This window comes from Chiloscyllium punctatum, chromosome 16, assembly GCF_047496795.1.
Source record: "Chiloscyllium punctatum isolate Juve2018m chromosome 16, sChiPun1.3, whole genome shotgun sequence".
Classification (NCBI taxonomy): domain Eukaryota; kingdom Metazoa; phylum Chordata; class Chondrichthyes; order Orectolobiformes; family Hemiscylliidae; genus Chiloscyllium; species Chiloscyllium punctatum.
In genome coordinates, this window is record NC_092754.1 from 22,139,657 (window position 1) to 22,159,335 (window position 19,679).

General features: G+C 40.5%; 1 protein-coding gene across 4 annotated transcripts in view; it reads left to right on the forward strand.

Annotated features, from left to right (window-relative positions):
• pusl1 (pseudouridine synthase like 1) overlaps window positions 1-19,679 on the forward strand; it is a 90,632-nt gene that overhangs the window by 33,277 nt on the left and 37,676 nt on the right. For 2 of the 4 annotated variants that reach the window (XM_072586476.1, XM_072586475.1), the window contains exons 4-5: window positions 196-345; window positions 7,322-7,495. In XM_072586476.1, coding sequence (XP_072442577.1) covers window positions 196-345; window positions 7,322-7,495 — 324 coding nt within the window. The remainder of the gene's footprint in view (window positions 1-195; window positions 346-7,321; window positions 7,496-19,679) is intronic. The other 2 variants (XM_072586478.1, XM_072586477.1) reach the window with 2 other exon arrangements.

Here is a 19,679-nt window from a genome sequence, read left to right on the forward strand (position 1 = left end):
CCCGTAAGATAAGCCTTGTTTTAAACTGTTACTGATAATATATTTATAAAAAAGACATATTTGCAAAAGTGAGTTTTAATCATAGCTTATGCCCATTTATGTGAATAACAATGGGCTTATCAGACTTGTCTTTCAATTGTGATTCGTACCCTGAATCTGATACAGAATTTTTCTTTCAAAAACATTTCTCGACAGTGTCATAAAAGCTTTTCATGTGGCCGATAATTTTAGCGCTCGGTTCAGGGCTCTATCTCGGACGTATGTGTACCGACTTGTGACAGGGTGCTGGCACCATTCTCAACTTCCAGTATTTGAAAGGAATCTTTGCTGGCCGGTGTCTAATACGTGAGTAGAAAGATTACATCATACTGTTACAATTGACTTTGACTCAGAGCTGTGATGTTGCTGCTCATTGCACAAACATGAGAAAGCAGAGAATGGTAAAAGGAAGCTCAACAGTTCTGCTTCTTCCATACAAATGGGCAAGCTTTCAAACCCAAACCAGAGTAAGAAATTTGATGTTGACAAAGAGCCAATTTTTGATGATAATATATGACTATGCTCATTAATCTTCTCACTTCATTTGGTAACGTTGTCATGCAAGAAATTATGAAATCGCATCAGTCAATATGACCTTGAATACATTTGTTTTTCAGATATTTTATGGAAGGTTGTAATGCATTCAGTTATTCCATCTCCTTCCTCTTATCGTCTATTTCTGATCTATGGCCTATCTTTGCTTCCATTCTACCATATTCAAGTTCTTTTTTCACTACTCATATCATTCCTGATCTTTTCATCTCTTTTACATTTCTGCCTGCCACTTTCATTCCTTTTGAAGAAGGTGGTATTTCAAAGAAGAGCGGGGGAGTTATTTCTGGTATTTCTGGCCAATATTTGTTCTACAGTTGGGTAGGCAGTAGTGTCATGATGTTGTCACTGGACTAGTATTCTGGGGACATGGTTTTAAAACTCACTATGGCAGATAACGGAATTGGATCGATAAAAATCTGCAATGAAAATAATCTATTCTGATAGCAACTATATAACCACTGCTGATCATTGTACAAGAAAAACCCGTCTGAGTCACTAATGTCATTTAGGGTAGGAAATCTGTCATCCTTACCTGATCTGACCTCCATATGATTCAGACTCTTTGATGGACCATAAGACCATAAGACATAGGAGTGGAAGTAAGGCCATTCAACCCATTGAGTCCACTCCACCATTCAATCATGGCTGATGGACATTTCAACTCCACTTACCTGCACTCTCCCTGTAGCCCTTTAATTCCTAGCGAGATCAAGAACTTATCAATCTCAGCCTTGAAGACATTTAATGTCCTCACTTTCACTGTGCTCTGTGGCAATTCCACAGGGCCACTGCTCTTTGGCTGAAGAAATGTCTCTTCATTTCCATTCTAAATTGACCCCCTCTAATTCTAAGGCTGTGGTAATGGGTCCTCGTCTCCTCACATAATGGAAACAATTTCCCAGCGTCACCCTTTCTAAGCCTTGCATTATCTTGTAAGTTTCTATTAGAAGTTTGAGGGGAGATCTAAACTGTAATGAATACAATCCCAGGATCCTCAGCCTTTCATCATATGTTAAGCCTGCTATTCCAGGGACCATCCGTGTGAATCTCCACTGGACACACTGCGGTGCCAGTATGTCCTTTCTGAGGTGTGAGGCCCTAAATTGGACACCGTATTCTAAATGGGACCTAATTAGACCTAATTAGAGCTTTGTAACGTCCCAGTAGTACATCGCTGCGTTTATATTCCAACCCTCTTGAGATAAATGACAACATTACATTTGCTTTCTTAACCACAGACTCAACCTACAAATCCTGCACTAGCGCTCCCAGATCCCTTTGTACTTTGGCTTTATGAATTTTCTCATTGTTTAGAAAATAGTCCATGCCTGTATTCTTTTTCCAAAGAGCAAGACCTCGCATTTGCTCACGTTGAATTTCATCAGCCATTTCCTGGACCACTCTCCTAAACTGTCTAAACCTTTCTGCAGCCTCCCTACCTCCTCAGAACTACTTGTTGTCCGCCTAATTTTGTATCATCGGCAAACTTCGCTGGAGTACCCCGAGTCCCTTCATCCCGATCATTAATATATAAAGTGAACAGCAGCGGCCCCAACACTGAACCCTGCAGGACACCACTTGTCACGAGCTGCCATTCCGAAAAAGAACCTTTTATCCCAACCCTCTGCCTTCTGTCAAACAGCCAATCCTCAATTCATGCCAGTAGCTAACCTCGAACACCATGGGCCCTCACCTTATTCAGTAGCCTCCTATGAGGTACCTTATCAAAGGCCTTTTGGAAGTCTAGATAGATAACATATGGAGTTGACTCTTAACTGCCCTCTGAAATGGCCTAGCAAGTCAGACATTTTAAATGGTATTCAATGCTGGCCCAGCCAGTGACATTCACGAACTAATTTTAAAAAATCAATATCATGAGAAGAGATTCTCATCTTTTTCATATTACTATCTGAGTGCAAAGTTCCCACTGTGTTTGCAACATTACAACAGTTACTACAATTTAAAATATTTCATTGGCTGTGAAGCACTTTGATAATCTGCTAATCATAAATAGGGCTGTATTAATGCTAGTCTGAATGACTTGTTAGACTGGGAGACAGCACAACATAGAGCAAAGAACTACGGATGCTGGAAATCTAAAACAAATTGCTGGAGAATCTCAGCGGGTCTGGCAGCAGCTGTGGAGAGAACTCGGAGTTAGGGTTTCGAGTCCAGTGACTGTTCTCATTAATTCTCATTTTGAAATACGTTTGTAGCAATCAGTTAATTTCCTTCTTCTTTGGTATCACCAAAGAGAATATTTGAATGATGAATAAATCAGGATTCATTTTCTGATCAATCATATTCCATTTTGAGGCACCGACCACTTTCAGGATTGACTGTCCTGGTGCGAAGTTGCAACATTTTTAGCTGTTATTTCAGAATTGCAGCATTTGCAGGTCTGTGCTTTATACTTGCTTACATCTGGGAACAATCTCAACATTTCCTTCAGCTAACTGGACATGGAATGAAAAGTGCTGACTGCATATGTGTGAATGTACATATTACATTTCAGCTCAGAAACGTATGTGTTTGTAGAAATTGCATATGAATTTGCTCAAATTCATTTGCCAGGAAGCTTATAGTATGGTAATGGCTGAATTGACAGCAATTATACCATTTTAATTCCTTTTTAACTCATCACGTTTATATACTCATGGATTAGCTCTCTGACTTATATAATCAGTGTTACTGTTTGAATATGACATTCAAAACAAATTGAATGCATTTATTTACAAGATGATGAAATTCCTTTTGCAGTTTGATTTTTAACATTCCTGATTTAAAAGGTGATATACTTTGAAGTAATTAAAATGCATAAAGTCAGTAAAGGGGTGGATTTTAATCCTGTTAGGGGTAGAAATCTGTTCTTGGCTGATAAATACTTTTACTATTTTTCTTGTACTACAGTTAATGTCAAGCAGACCTGGTCACCATAATTGCCAGTCAATTGCGCCAAAGGAAATATTTGTGTTTAATCTGATGGTTGTTTGGCATATTCCATTCAGTGAGGTGGGCCTCACAATGGCGCTTCAGTTTTATGATTTCTAGCAGTCATTGTTAATTGTAAAATATCTTTAATCAACCTGTTCAGAGAGATGTTATAATACATCTCTGGAGTGAGTGGGATTTGAACCCAGATGGCCTCCTTCAAATACTGCAATTTTCTCTCCCACATGGTCAACAATGCCCTCCAGTGCAGCTCCTCCACTTGCTGCATTTCCAACTTTGAACTCCACCCCTCTCAATGCAACAAGGACAAAACCCCGCGGTCCTCACCTGCTACCGAACCAACCTTTGTATACATTGCATCATCCTCCGCCACTTCCGCCACCTTCAAACAGATCCCACCACTAGGGATATATTTCCCACTCCACTCCATCAGTGTTTCGGAGAGACTACTCCCTCTGCGAATCCCTTGTCAGATCCACATCCTCCACCAGTACCTTCCCCTGCCACCACAGGAAGTGCAAAACCTGCGCACACTCCTCCTCCCTTACCTCCATCCAAGGCCCCAGAGGATCCTTCCACATCTGACAGAAATTTACCTATACCTCCACTAATGTCACCATTTGTATCCATTGCACCCGATGTGTCTCCTCTACATTGGGAAAACAGGACGCCAACTTGCGGATCCTTTCAGAGTATATCTCTGGGACACCCACACGAGCCCATAGCTGAACACTTCAGCTCCTCCTCCCACTCCACCAAGGACGTGCAGGTTCTGGGCCGCTTCCATCGCCAAACCCTAACCACCTGATACGAGGAGGAAGAACGCCTCATCTTCTTCTGCCCTGGGACCCTGCAACCAAACAGGATTAATGTGGTTTCACCAGTTTCATCATTTCCCCTCCCCCCATCTTATCCCAGTCCCAAGCCTCCAACTCTGCACTGCCCTCCTGACCTGTCCATCGTCTTTCCCATCTATCTGCTCCACCCTCCTCTCCGACCTATCACCTTCCCACCTACCTTCATCTACCTATTGCATTCTCAGCTACCTTTCCCCAAGGTCCACCCCCATCCCATTTATCTCTCAGCTCCCCTGGCCCACAAGCCACATTCCTGATGAAGGGCTTATGCCCAAAACATCAATTCTCCTGCACCTTGGATGCTGCCCGACCTGCTGTGATTTTGCAGCACCGCACTCTCGACTCTGATCTTCAGCATGTGCAGTCTTCACTTTCTCCTTTTCTGGTCCAGAGATAGGATGCAGTGATTGGAATGAGGGCCACGTGAATCTCGTTGAGTGTATGATCCTTGACTGGGGCTGTTAACCTATGCCAGTCAGGGAGCCCTGGCTGATTGATAGATATAACTGGAAGTTCAGAGAGTCGCCTGACCGTAGGGACTGGCTCTGAGCTGGCTGGTTAGAGTTTATATACTGTGCATGTGTAAATAAACAGATGATTCGGTGAGTAGATACAAGCCTCTGTGCAGTTATTACATAGAGCATTACTGCTATATCACAAGCGTCCACTGTTTAATTGTCCATTAATTTGGATGTTTAATTATATTCAGTTAGTAAGCATTAACTGGGGATTAGAATGTCCAGGTTCATAGAGATGTGTCTGAACAGATTGGAAATAATTTTAAGAGTCTGGTGGGATGTAGTGGTTCTCTAGACCCCTGGGCCAGAATGTTTCAAGTCCCACCTGAAATGGACATGTGACATTATATCTCCAAATCAGTTTGAATCAAAGTGATTATATAAAGGAGCACTTACGGTCCTTGTGATAAAATACCCCATGGTAGGAAGTTTTAGATTCGAGTCTCACTTCAGAATGTCATCCCTACAGAGTTGAGCCTTAACGTGTCCAAACAGTTTGATTTCTTTTTAAAAAATGGAGGTGCAAGATGAAACAATTTTTTTTTTGTTTGGAGGACCACAGTATATCTTGTGTGGTTTTGAAAGAGTATAAAGGTAGACTTCAGTTCTGTGTTTCACTCTTCGCCATCTAACTTGTGACAGTTGGTGTGAAAGTGGCAACACCAGCATTTAGTCGGGTAGAAATTGTTGGGTGTGCTTTTGTGAGTGTAAAATAAATGCAAAGCTAACAACGTAAGAATAGGACAGCCTGTGCACAATCTTCACTTGCAATGTCCCACAATTATATTTGTGGTATCATTTTTACTGAAGATGCTCCAAACAGATAAATTGAGAACCTAATTGTATTCATAGAAATATAGAATTATACAGAATGGCAAAGGCCCTTCATCCATTGAGTTTGCACTGACAAAATTAAATCTACACCAGCCCCACTTTCCAGTACTTGGCCCATAGTCTTGAATATTATGACATTTTAAGTGCTCGTCCGAGTACGTTTTAAAGCTTGAGGTTTCCTGCCTCAATCACCTTCCCAGGCAGGACATTGCAATTCCCATTAGCCATTGGTTAAACCATTTATTTTGTCCCCAGGACCCCTCTAAGCCTCCTATCTTTCATCTTAAAATCGTGCCCTCTTGCTGTTGACCCTGCTGTCTCTCCACCCTAAACATACCTCTCATAATCTTCCTCACCTTCAACAGGTCCCTTCTCAGCCTTCTCTAGTCTAAAGGAAACAACTAGAGCTAATCAAGCCTCTTTTCATAGATAAAGTGCTCCATCTCAGGCAACATCCTGGTGCATCTCCTCTGCACCCCCTCCAGTATGATTACATCGTTCCTATAGTGTAGAACTGCACACAGTACTCTAGCTGTGATCTAACCAAAGTTTTCTACAGCTCCAACATAACTGCACTGCTCTTATATTCTGTGCCACTGTTGATAAAGTATGCCATTTGTTTTCTTAACTACCCTATTAAATGATCCTGTCATCTTCAAGCACCCCAAGAACCCTCTTCTTCTGTACCATTTATTGACCATTGCTTTGTCTTGTTACTTCTTCCAAAGTGTGTCATTTCATACTTTTCAGGGTTCAATTCCATCTGCCAATTCTTTGCCCACTTTCCCAGCATCTCCAAGTCAGCCTTCCTGTTTCCTCAATACTGTCCCTTCACCTATCTTTATTTCATTTGCAAACATAGCAACAATACCCTTTGTTCTTTCATCCAGATCGTTAATGTACTACATGAATAGTTGTGGTCCCAACACTGACCCCTATGAAATTCCACAAGTCACTGGCTGTCATCCTGAAAAAGACTTCTTTATCCCTCTTCTCCGCATTCCGTCAGTCAGCCAACCCTGTGTCCATGCCAGTACCTTAGTTAGCAGCCTCCTGAGTGGATCTTATCAAAGACCTTCTGGAAATCCAAGTAGATCACTTCTGCTGGCTCTCCATTGTCTAACATGCTTGTTACTTCATCAAAGAATTAAAACAGATTTGTCATTACCATTTGAAATTCTGAAGGGATAGAATCATAGAATCTCTATAGTGCATACTTGGCTGAACTACTAGATGTAGCGAGTTCAAATGGGACTATATCCCAGTCACATCTGAGATTAGTAGAGAGTCAAAAACTGCAGAGTCAGGGAAGGGAGTTATGGCTTGTTGTTGGTTGTGTAGAATTTTAAATCTGTTTTTGTAATGTGGTAAGAATGTAATTGCCTCACACTGTGTTTAATGTTGATTGCAAAAACCACAAGGGAAAGCAGGAACCTGTCAAGCCCAACTGAGTTTGTGTTGAGATAGTGTTTGACTCCAAAAGGCTATGGTTGATATTACATTTTTTGTTTTGGCTGCATTGTCATGCTTAGACTATTAGTGACCACTCCGTCTGTTCTCAAACAGACCTTTGAACACAGACATCATGAAAGAGGCTGCACAGATCCTGCTGGGCACGCATGACTTCAGTACCTTCCGCTCACTAAACTCGGAGACTCCCTTCAAATCACCGCTGAAAACATTGCTTCAGGTGGATGTAACTCCTGGTTTCAGTATATCTCTGCAACAGAATTTCCACAGGTAGGAAACAACTCTGGAAATAAGGAATTATCAACTCTTCACTTCCTCCCTGCCATCTGTTTGTGACTTATTGTTGCTTTGTTTTGTTTTCTCCCATGTCCCTGTAACCATTCCTCTGCTGCCTAAGTTCTCGAATGGGTGATCTCACAAATATGATATTCTCCTATTTTCTGTCCCCTCTCAGTAAGCTGCTCTGAGCTACATGTTGTTGGAGCTCAGTTCCAGAAAAGTGCCCAGCCTTCAGTTTTTAGATCCTTACAGTAACTCAGCTGGGACTCAGTGCAGCAGGCATATTTAGAGTTAAGTTGTGAGATTCCCCTGTGCAGCACCCTGGTCGTCCAAGGTATTCCTCCAAATGATATCGCTTTGCAGCTTGAACTGGTAAAAACTTGAGGTTCAGAGAGAATGAACAAATCACAGTTGCACATACAATAGTATGGGGAGCAAGTCAGCCTAACTAATGCCTTACTGTCACTAATTGTTCAGTATGTTCATTATGGAATGACTGCAGGGTATCCTTTCAGTTGATGGTGCTGGGAAAACAAGTAGGTTTACTTGTTTTGTTAGTGAATGTTAATGGTACTTAAAGCCCCATTACCATTTTCACATTATGATCAAAGCTTCACTTCATCAGAAATATCTGCATACATCTCTTAATGCGAAAGTAAAAGACTGCGAATTCTGGAATTTTTCTGAAATAACAACAGAAAATGCTGTAAGATCTCAGCAGGCCTGGCAGCATCTGTGGGGAGGGAAAGTGTTAGCATTTCAAGTCTCTGACTTTTTCAACTGTATTGATAAGTGCTGATGAAAGGTCATTAACCTGAAATGTTAACTGTTTCTCTTTCACCAAATGCTGCCAGACCGGCTGAATATTTACAATGTTTCTGTTTATAATCGAACCTTCGTCCGCTTGCTTTTTTTTTAAACAAGACAAAAAAACCCCAGTCATTGATATTGTGGGAACAATTTGCATATCTATGTCACCTATCATGTCGCAAAATGGAAGGCAATTTGGGAAGTAAGTGGATGCTGACTCGAATTATGAAATGCCTGAAAAACTTGGTCGAAGAGGTGGGTTTAATTGGAACCTGAAAATAGATTAGATTAGGAATGTGAAGGAGCTTAGGGAAAGAACCCTACATATGTGCTTTGGTGATTTAAAGACAAGGGTTACCTGAGGTAAGATAATAGAATGGGAATATTGTAGCGCCTTGAGTTGGAGGAGCAAAATGTTGAGAGAGACTGTAATCACAGGAAGTTTTACTATACAGAAGGAGGCCATTCAGCCCATCATTTCTGCACTGGCTTGTTAAATGAGCACAATATTGGCAGATGTAACTGCAATGACTTTTAAAACAATTTTAAAATGTCCTATACTAGATGAAAATTTCAAATTCGAAGCATTGGAGTGTGAGCGATGGAATCACAAAGTCAGGAGGATCAGGCTGATTAGTCAGCAAGGTGAGGGCTGATTGGTTAGCAGAATGAGTCTGATGGGTTAACAGGGCCAGGTCTGATTGGTCAGCACAGCTTGGTATGGAATAGCAACAGGTAAGTTTGGGTAAGGATAAAACGCTGACCAAATGAGTATTATTCTCGTCTGCAACAATGATATTTTATGTATGGAGCGACATTGAGTATTTTTGTGATGATCTATCATTTACCACGAGAGAGAAAAGATTAAAATGACAGTGGAATTCTAGTTCTGTTTTATGGAGTCATGTGTAACATATAATTGTCTGAGATTTCTAGCATGTTGTGCAAGTTTTTTTTTTATCATCCAAAAAGAATGGTTCACTGAATAATAAAAGTGAGAGCTAACTACAGTGAACATTTTTTTTAAACCAAATGTTTTCCTTACTCCACCTCCTGTTTATGTTGCATTATAATGTCAGCACTATTTTTTATATTCCCAACATGTATATATGTAACCAAACAGAATAGAACCTGGAACTAAGCAGGCTACCATTTTGGCTGAAATGTACTTTTCTTTAAGCCCCTTTCTTTATTGCAATGATTGGAACTAAACACTTGAACTGGATGTATTGTTTAGCACACGTATCAATGAAAACTGAGAGAGGCTTTTTGCACCATTGATCATTATGGCACTGGCTTGATTACTTGGATTCACAAGCAAAGATAGATTTCTCTCTTTCCGAGTTCTGCTCAGGAGCTCAGATTCAGACTGACATATCTGATGTTTTGGAAACTGTATAGTCACTTTGATTCCTGAAGTTAATGAGAATTCCAGATAATGGCAACATTTGCTTTGCAAAGTGGTTTTCCAACTTGGATGGACACCATTCACTAGCGAGAGCACTTGAGTGCTTTTATCTCACAGGAGGTTTTGAGCTTGAGTAGGAGCAGTAAACTTGCTTTTTCTCACTTAGTGCATTGCACCTCATCCAATAGTTCAACAGATGGCTTTTTTTTAGATGTGAGCTTGATTAAGCAGTGCAGATTAACACACAGATCCACATTGCAGTTTGCAAATTTTGCAGCTGTTTAGCTGAAAGGCAAAAATTCCAGCAAGAATTCTCACATCCAACATGTGTTGAGAAGTCAATGAGATCCCTGTGTTGTCAAATATTTTCTGTATCTCTTGCTGGAAAAATCAGACAATGGACAACAATTTTCTTCAGAATTTGAAAGTAAATTATCATTCCAAGTTTATGGGCCTATTGGAGATATTATGTGGGGTGCAACAAGGCTTCCCAAAAATGTCTTAAGTTTAGGAGTGTGCTGGTACTACACAGTATCTAACTACATATTTTAGTCTAACCCAGGTCTGCGAAATTAATCTTCCCTTAGAGTCATAGAGTCATACAGCATGGAAACAGACCCCTTCCATCCAACCAATCCATGCTGATCATGTACCCAAACTATACTAGTCCCATTTGCCTGCACTTGGCCCATATTGCTCCATTCCCATTCGTGAACTTATCCAGACGTCTTGTAACTGTAACTGCATCCACCACTTCCTCTGGCAGTTCATTCTAAATATGAACCACTCTCTGTGTAAAAAGGCTGCCCCTCGTGTCCTTTTTAAATCTTTCTCCTCTCACCTTAAAAATATGCCCCTTAGTTTTGAACTCCTCTACACTAGGGTAAAGATGCTTGTCATTCACCTTCTCTATGCCCCTCATGATTTTATAAACCTCAATAAGGTCACCCCTCAACCTCCTACACTCTAGTGAAAAAAGTCCCAGCCTTTCCAGTGTATTTTTATATCTCAAACCCTCAATTCCAGGCAACATCCTTGTAACCTCAGGGTCTATAGTGACAAATATAGACTAAGACAATACCTGATCTGTATAGGAGGCAAAGTACAATTTAATTCATTATTTTATTTCACAGCAAGTGAACATGAACAGCAATATTAAGATCAATCTTTCTCAAATAATGTAACTTTTCTGAATGTAATAAGATAAAATAATGAACTAGTTACACGTCTGCATGTCTGTGCATTTCCCTCAATGATTTAAAATAACTGATTGTTATTCTTCAGAAAATGATCAAAGCTTGCACAGGCAGCATTCTGTCTAAAAGCCTGTTTGACTTTCAGCTCTTGCTGGTTCTGTCAAGTATTTTATTTTTAATCTCTCTCTGTTTACAGCTAAGAAGGAACTATAGGCATCCCAACACAATGACTGTGGGGTGTTTACTGATTGTTGAAACAGGCTAACAAATTTATTATTTCCAGTCTTTGAGGAAATAACATCAGCACTTAACTTGTTTGCATTTAGCCACACATCATTTCATTGACATTTTGTAAATTGTATGGTGGCACATAGTTAAAAGTTTCTTTTTCAAAATTCCTTCTGTGGAAACACTGGTGAAACCATTCTGAAACCAATTAAAACAATGCCACTTCAAATTCAGATCACTGACTCTGGTTTTTTATGTTTCTCATAAAGTGAAAGCTAAATTATTTGTGGAAATGTGAAGTATTGAATTTCTGGTTGGCACTGTACTTGAGGTGTCAATAGATTGTTTTAAAACTCGAGTTATCGATCGCAAATCTTGAAATTTGTAGAAATTTCAATTTTGAGCTTAAGGCTTATATACTAGCGTTGCAAAGAGAGTTTTACTTCTCTCCCACATAGTGTCACAGTCTTGTGGCTGTGTTTTAAACCTCCTTTTTTTTCTCTTTCACCAGGAGTATAATTACCTCTGTTGACCATCAGAGTCCTGGTAATGTCTCAGTGCAGAATTTCCATTGCCGAGATCAGCTGAGACTCGAAGCTCTGAAATTCCCTCCATAAATCTCTTTCCTCTCTCTCCTCCTTTAACGCACTTCTTAAAGCCTACATCTTTGTTGAAATTTGCTTGTTAATAACACCTCATGTAGCTTTATGTCTAATTATTGTTTGTGAACACTACTGTGAATTGCCTTGGAGCATTTTTTTCGTTAAAGATTTTATATAAATTCTGTACAAGTTGCTACAAAATGAAAAGTGTCAACTTAAAATGATCAGATGCCTGGGAAATATGAGTTTTAATATTCATCTTCATAATTAGGAACATAAAAATATTTATGAAGTAGCAAATGCTTTTCTTTAAAATGTAAATTCTACACATAATATTCAAGACATTGAATTCTGGATTATTGGTGCTGGAAGAGCACAGCAGTTCAGGCAGCATCCGAGGAGCAGTAAAATCGACACTTTTGTCAAAAGCCCTTTTACCCTTCAAGACATTGAAGTCTTGTTCAAAATGTGCAACTGACTGTTCCTTGGACCCTCAAACTAATATAAGAAAACTAGGAGTTTTGAACATTTGCCAAAGATATGTATTTGCATTTGACGTGGGTTCTGTTTCATTCTGATTTGTCAGTTTGTTTTAAATATAGTGCAATCTCCTGGGTGTTCCATTTCCGTGCAACTCTGTCAAATCTGCCCATTTCCTACTATTGTTCAGTTAGCCTTAAGACACTAATCCCACTGCCTTCCCTCTGCAGGGCCATCAGTTCAGTTTCCTTTCCAAACTCAATTTGTCCAGTCATCTTTTCTGCCTTACTAGGTCTCTTTCAGAGGGGCAGTCGATCCTATTAAGCTCTAAAGGAGCCAGTATTTGAATACTATTTACATCAATTTTACTTCTGATACGTTTTGGGTTTTTAGATGATTCATTTGGGTTCAGCTTCATTGGACACTCGGGGAAAGTGAACCTTGTGCCCCTTACTAATCAATATGTGTCTTTACCTCAATAGAGTCGTAGCAAATCTCAAGGACTAAAAAGAGGACCTTCGTTTAATTGTTGATGTGGTTTGAACAAATGAAGCCAATGGGTGAGGCTTAAGGAATTGAAGCTCTAACTTGGGAAATCTTGCACAAAAAGAAAGCAGTCAAGCTGAAGACGTGCGCAATAAGCTGCATGTTAGCAAATAGGATTTCAAGGGCTAGTTTTATGTTGTGAGTCAGCACAGGAGAAATAAAGATGTCAGTCTCCTTTGTGGTTAGCAGTCCATTTACTTGCTTTAATGCTCAGTAAGTTTTAATTAGTGGTATATAGCCTGATGCTCGAGTGATATGTTCTTCCACCTATTGAAGATGAGAATATGTAGCTTGCTAAATCCATTAAGCCACAAGGCATTTAAGATGGATTGTAACTCGTGACATTCACAGATTCAAATGCGTGGCAAGGCAGCAGAATACTGGAGGGTTTAGACAATGTCATAACCATGACAGTGAGGCTTGTGGTCTTCAAGTTACAGTTCTGCAAACAAAGCCTTTGAAAACAGCATTCCTTGGTTAATTAGAAAATGCATCTGGTATTAAAAACCATGCACTTCAAAGCATAGCACAAAAGATCACTACTACATATCCATTCAGATTTGCTGTTTTATGTCTTGTCAACTCCAGTCAATGTAAATATAAAATACTGACCTGTGATGGCTGAGTGAATGCAGCTTATAAATAAGTTAGGGGGAAGTTATTAGACAAGGCCTTTGCTTACAGGAGTTAATTCACTGACCCAGCCTATCTTAACTTTCATCCAGATTTATCAGTAAGGGTCTGTTTGGTCTTTAGGATTCTGACAGCAAAGGAAAGACCTTGCTATTCACCAGACTTGAATTGAATTTATTGTCATGTGTACTGAGGCACAGTGAAAAGCTTTGTCTTGCGAGCAATGCAGGCAGATCACAGAGTTAAGTAGCAGAGATAGTAAATAATAGGTAAACAGCGGCAAAAAAGAAAAACAGAGTTACAGGCGAATGTTAAGCGTTTCTGAGTCCATTTAGTATTCTAACAACAGTAGGGTAGAAACTGTTGTGAAACCGGCTGGTGTGTGTGTTCAGGCTTCTGTACCTTCTCCCCAATGGTAGAGGTTGTAGAATAACATTGCCAGGGTGGGATGGATCTTTAAGAATGCTGGTGGCTTTTCCTTGACAGTGGGCCTGGTAGATGGATTCTATAAAATGGGAGATTGGCCTTTTGTGATTGTCCGGGCCGAGTTCACCATCCTTGTAAGATTCTGTAAATCCATATTTTAGATTAGAATCAGTCTGACCATTGTGGCACAGTCTCACACAGCGCAGCCCACATCTTAAATGTATTATCTGGGCTGACATGATACCAATTGTTAAAGTTCACTTGACAATGTAACTTTAAAAATGTTTTGTGATTTACGTATGAAAGAACTGAAACCAACATAGTCATTCTAAAAAATGAGAGACTTAACAAACAATCCAAGTCTTTTTCAATATAATTTCAGTTACATCACACTGTAACTGTCTTACGATCTTATACTCCACTACCACCTGATGAAGCTTGTGCTTCCAAATAAACCTGTTCGACTATAACCTGGTGTTGAATGACAGGTAGGTTTACACAAACTGTGTATTGGATTCATTTGAGGGTTGAAGTATTGAATTGCAACGAATGAATGAAAGAGCATGTATATGCTGAGTGAGTTCTGATTAACATAGTCATCAGACAAAAAAAACTATGCCTCTTGAAACTAGCAACTTACACTTACATGGAACCATTAGAACATTTTGAGCATCAGGGGAGCATTATTAAATAGAATCTAATGCCAAGCCACAGAAGCAGATAGGAGGATAAGTGACCAAATGCTTGGTGAAAATGGTAGCTTTTAAAAACTATTATAGAAAGGGAGAGAGAGATGAAGAACTTTAGGGGAGGAATTCCGAGCTTAGTGCCAATGTGACTGAAGGCATGGCTGCCGTTGGATGAAGCCCCGTTGGATGAAGCCCCGCCCTAAAGAGCTGTCAGTCAATCCAAGTCTCAATAGTGAGGTGGTGTCATGTGTGCCAGTTTCCAGGTAAGTTGGTATTTTGGATTGGCCTGCCTGCCAAACCCTGGCTTGGCTGATTAAGAGAATGTACAAGGTGGCTACCTTCACTGGATACAGGGGACAGTCTCAAAAGAAGTCAATCCACACTTCCTACCCAGCAGTAGTCTGCTCAGTGAAAACTGCCAAGTTTCTGTTTTGCCTTGGCCATTCCCCAACCTAATGTTTCGGCATGACAGGCTGAATGGCCTCCTGCTCCATAGTAATTCTGTGATTCTGTGTGTATTATTGTAGCTGAGGTGGAATGAAGTCAATAATTGGTGTAAGGGCCTCAATGGGCCCAAAGGTGAATGGGTTGCCTGACGTCCTTCCCTCCCACTGTGATATGGGAGGCAGGTCAGGTAACAGGCTTAGCCACTTGTTTTATTTTTTTGAGCCTACCCCATCTTCAAATATACCACTGTGTGGGGGTGTAAAATGATGCTGGCAGAGGGATAAATATTGGCTGAGGGAGAACTCTCCTCCTCAAAACAGTGCGCTGAAACACCCCGGAAGGTTTCACCCACCATTGAACTGTTTTTTGAAATGTAGTTGCTATTATCGTGTGGGGAAATGTGGTCAACTATTTTGCATACAGGAAACTCCCAGAACGAGCAGTGTGAGAAATGAGCAGATAAATGTTTGAGTTAGCGTTGGTTTATGGATAAGTGTTAGACCAGGATGCTGGAAGAACTTGCTTCCTGTTACTGCAGTAGTAGCCATGGAAGCTTTTATATCCACCAGAGAGTAAACAGACAGATGGCTTGAGTTTCACATCTTATCTGAAAGTTGGTTCTTTCAGAATTGTAGCAGTCCCCCAGTATTGCATGCCCATATTTTGGTCTTGTGTCTCTGCAGTGGGTCTTTGCTCACAGGCAAGACTGCTACCACTGAACCAGAGAATAATCCCCTTTTCTTGGCCAAAGCTACATTATAGGTTCCACATCCTGTAATAACTTATTAAATGCATCGTGTGAAAAGTCTCCCTATTACAGCTGAATCAGATTGGTACTTATTGTGGATTTGTTTTGTTTGGGATCAGTGTTTGGAAATCTGTGTTGATGGTTGATATCCATTCATGCCGTATACATGAGAAACATCTGTAAATGTGGTTTAACAGAGAAAGGGACTTGGCAGAGCTCAAAATGCCTTTAAATACCTTGAATCGAAAATCTTCCAAAGCTGAACCTTGTTCCTGTTTTGGGATAACATATTGCATCTGTTCTCCTCCATCATTTTGTCATTTATCATCAATAGTTTAATACAGAGATTCTGAGCACCAAAAATACTCTTCCTTAGCCAGCTTCCAAGAACTCTAGCCAAATTATCTTGTCATTTGTTTGCATTTGCTTATAGCTCTCTCAGCTCTGCATATTTTCCACCTAAAGAACAAGTTTTCCAAACCAACTCCTTCCCTTAGGGCCAAACTTGAAATTTAGCTACAATTCCAGCTGACAGTTTTTGTCAAGCTGCCTCTCCTCTCACTCTAAGGAGAGGGGAACAATCAGTTCCTACTTTCCATTTGTTACTAATAAGGTGCAAATGTTGGATATCAGCTGAGGACAGGGTTAACCTAAGATGATGATGTCTGCCATAATTAATTAACTATCTGGCACTCCTGATCTAGGATTTACATGAAGAATTGTCCCTCCCACACAATTGTGTTTGAACAGTAAGCTAGGTTTTTCCAATGAGTATAATTCTGTACCCTCATCAATTTCAGTTCCTCCTGCAAATACCTGGAGGGTGATTTGTTGGGTTCAGAGAGAACCAGGCTGACGCAGATGGAAGTTTCATCTCACTATGTGAATGTTTTCCAAAAGATGCTATTTAGACATCTATATGGTGCCAATCCTGAGTTCTTATTCATCCATAAATTGCTAAAGCACTTAGTGAGTTAACAAGAGTAAACTTTGTTAGGGGTCAGCTGCCACAAAATAGCATAGACTTTGGTTCAGATCACTACGTGGATCCATGAAGGTAATTTTTCAAATCTCCCAGCTCAGCCACCATTGTGTTCTACTTCAATTTTAAGTACCTTTTTTTCTTAATATTACACACTCCATACTGTCCCTGAATCCATCTGTCCACTTTCAACTAATGTAGGCATTTGGGTGCTTTTCAATTGTCTCAAATGATATCAGTCACTTTCAGGCCTCAGTGTCCAGTTTCTCTGCTCCATCACCCTTGCTGTGGTTTCAGCTCGCTTGTTGTCTTCCAGCTGCTGCCTACAGGTTGGCCTCACAGAGAAGGCCTCAAGCTATTCCCCATTCGGTTTATCCTCCGCAGCAAACTGGGCTGTCAGCCCTAGGCTTGGCCTTTGGTATTTTAAATTTCACGGTGTCCCACAGGCCTCTCACTCAGCTGATCTGCATTATACAGGACCATTCTGTTTACTCCTGAAATAAATCTTTCTTCTGACTGACAGCAGACTGACTTGTATATAATTAATTTGGCTAGCTTGCCTGGTCTGGTGACAAGTAAATTAAGATATTCTTTGGTTTATGCTCCAAATTAATTTGGTGCAATCTTCCAGATTAAATTTATTAAAGCCTCTGTAAATCTTCTCCTTGACACGATAGCAACATTGAAATCAGTGATTTATTGGGTGACAACCCCAGCCCAGCGGCGAAAAAAAAAATGCTGTTATTGTGTGCAAGTTGTAAATTAATCCACAAAATCATTCTGGCTCTATTTCTTTCCATATTCTAGTTTCTGGAGAATGTGTAAATCTGAAATTTAGACCACACTAACCAAGACTAAAAATAATCTTTTCTGTACTTACTTGGTAAAAAAGGAATTGTCATTTGGAATAAAAAATATCTTTGAACAGTGAAGTCCTATTTATTTTTAATGCTTTGCCTCCCATTCTTCGCACTCCATATATTTCACCCCATTCAGGACTCTGCTACTAATACCTTATCCACTGCCAAATCCTGCTCAATACTTGCCCTAAAATCATTTACATGACAGAAGGGAGCCACTCACCTCATTATATCCATTCCAACTCTGCAAAGCTCTTCAGTTAGTCACTCGCCTTTAACCCCGTGTCCATCCCATTATTTTTGATCATTTTTGTTTCCACTCCCCTCGGGGGCACCAGGTTCCAGAGGTCATTGCCACTCACTGCATAGAGTCATAGAGATAAACTGCACACACAAAGACCCTTTGGTCCAACGTCCATACTGACCAGGTATCCTAAATTTAGTTCCATTTGCCAGCATTTGGCCCATATCCCTCTCAATCCTTCCTATTCATGTACCCATTCAGAAGCTGTTTAAATGTTGTAAGTGTACCAGCTTTCACTATTCTTCTGGCAGCTCATTCCATACACGCACCACCCTCTGTATGAAATGTTGCCCCTTAGGACCCTTTTAAATCTTTTCTCTCTCACTTTAAATCTGTGCTCTCTCGTTTTGGACTTACCTACACTGGAAAAGATACCTTGGTTATTTACTCTATCCATGCCCCTCAATTTTATAAACCTTGACAAGGTCACCCCACAGCCTCTGACACTCCAGGGAAAATAGCCCCAGTCTGTCCCTATAGCTGAAGATCTCCAATCCTGGCAACATTCCTGTAAGTCTTTTCTGAACCTTTTCAAGTTTCACAACATCTTTTCTATAGCAGGGAGACCAGAGTTGAGCACATGTTTCAAAAGTGGCCGAACCAATGTCTTGGAGAGCCACAACATGATCTCTCAACTCCTATACTCAGTGCTCTGACCAATAAAGGCACACATACCAAACACCACCTTGACCACCCTGCTAACTGCGACTCCACTTTCCAGGAACTATGAGCCTTCACCCCAGGCTTCTTTATTCTGTGTAAGTCCTGCCCTGATTTGCCTTACTAAAATGCAGAACCTTGCATTTATCTAAATTAAACTGCATCAGTCACTCCTTGGCCCATTTGCCCATCTGATCAAGGTCCTGTTGTAGCCGCCTTCACTGTCCACTACACCAGCAATTTTGGTATCATCTGCAAACTTACTAACTGTACCTCCTATATTCACATCCAAATCATTTATATAAATGACAAAAAGTAGTGGACCCAGCACTGATCCTTGCAGTACACCGCTGCTATCGGGCCTGCAGTCCGAAAAGCAGGTCGTCTCCACCATCATCACCCTTTGTCTCCTATCTTTGGGCCAATTTTTGTATCCAACTAGCTAGCTCTACCTGTATACCATGTGATCTAACCTTGCTAACCAGTCTACCATGCAAAACCTTGATGAATGCCTAACTGAAGTCCATGTCGACAACGTCCACAACTCTGCCTTCATCAATCTGCATAAAGAGGTCTGCCTGACATCTCTCTATACACTCCTGACCCAGAATCTAAAAATCTATGTCCACCAGAACTGCCGCAGTTTGAGGAAACAACTCACCATTACCTCCTTAGGAGTCAGCAATAAATACGAACAACTAGCAAAGTCCAGATCCCATAAAGAAAGGAAGTTAATGGGAAGGGATTTTTATTGTCTACTTTATTTCAGTCTGTCATAATCTTGTACACCTCTATTAAACACCCCTTCAATCTGCTTTGCTCCAAGGGGAACATTTCCCCAGCCTTCCCAGTCTAACTTGTACTATGAGCCCCTGTGTTAAATCTCCTCAGCAAACCCTCAACAATCTTCAGATCTTTCTTAAAGTGTGGAGACCAGGACTATTATACATTACTTTATTTGGAACCAAATCCAAAGTTACTAAAGGTTCACTGTGACTTCTCCACTTTTGCACTCACTTTCACGACTTATGAAGCCCAGGATGTCACTCTCTCAATATTCCGTGTACGTCCCTCAGTTTCTGCACTCTCTTTAGTCCTGTGCCATTTATTGCTTCTCCACATTCCTTCTGTCAAACTGCATTACCTCACACTTCTC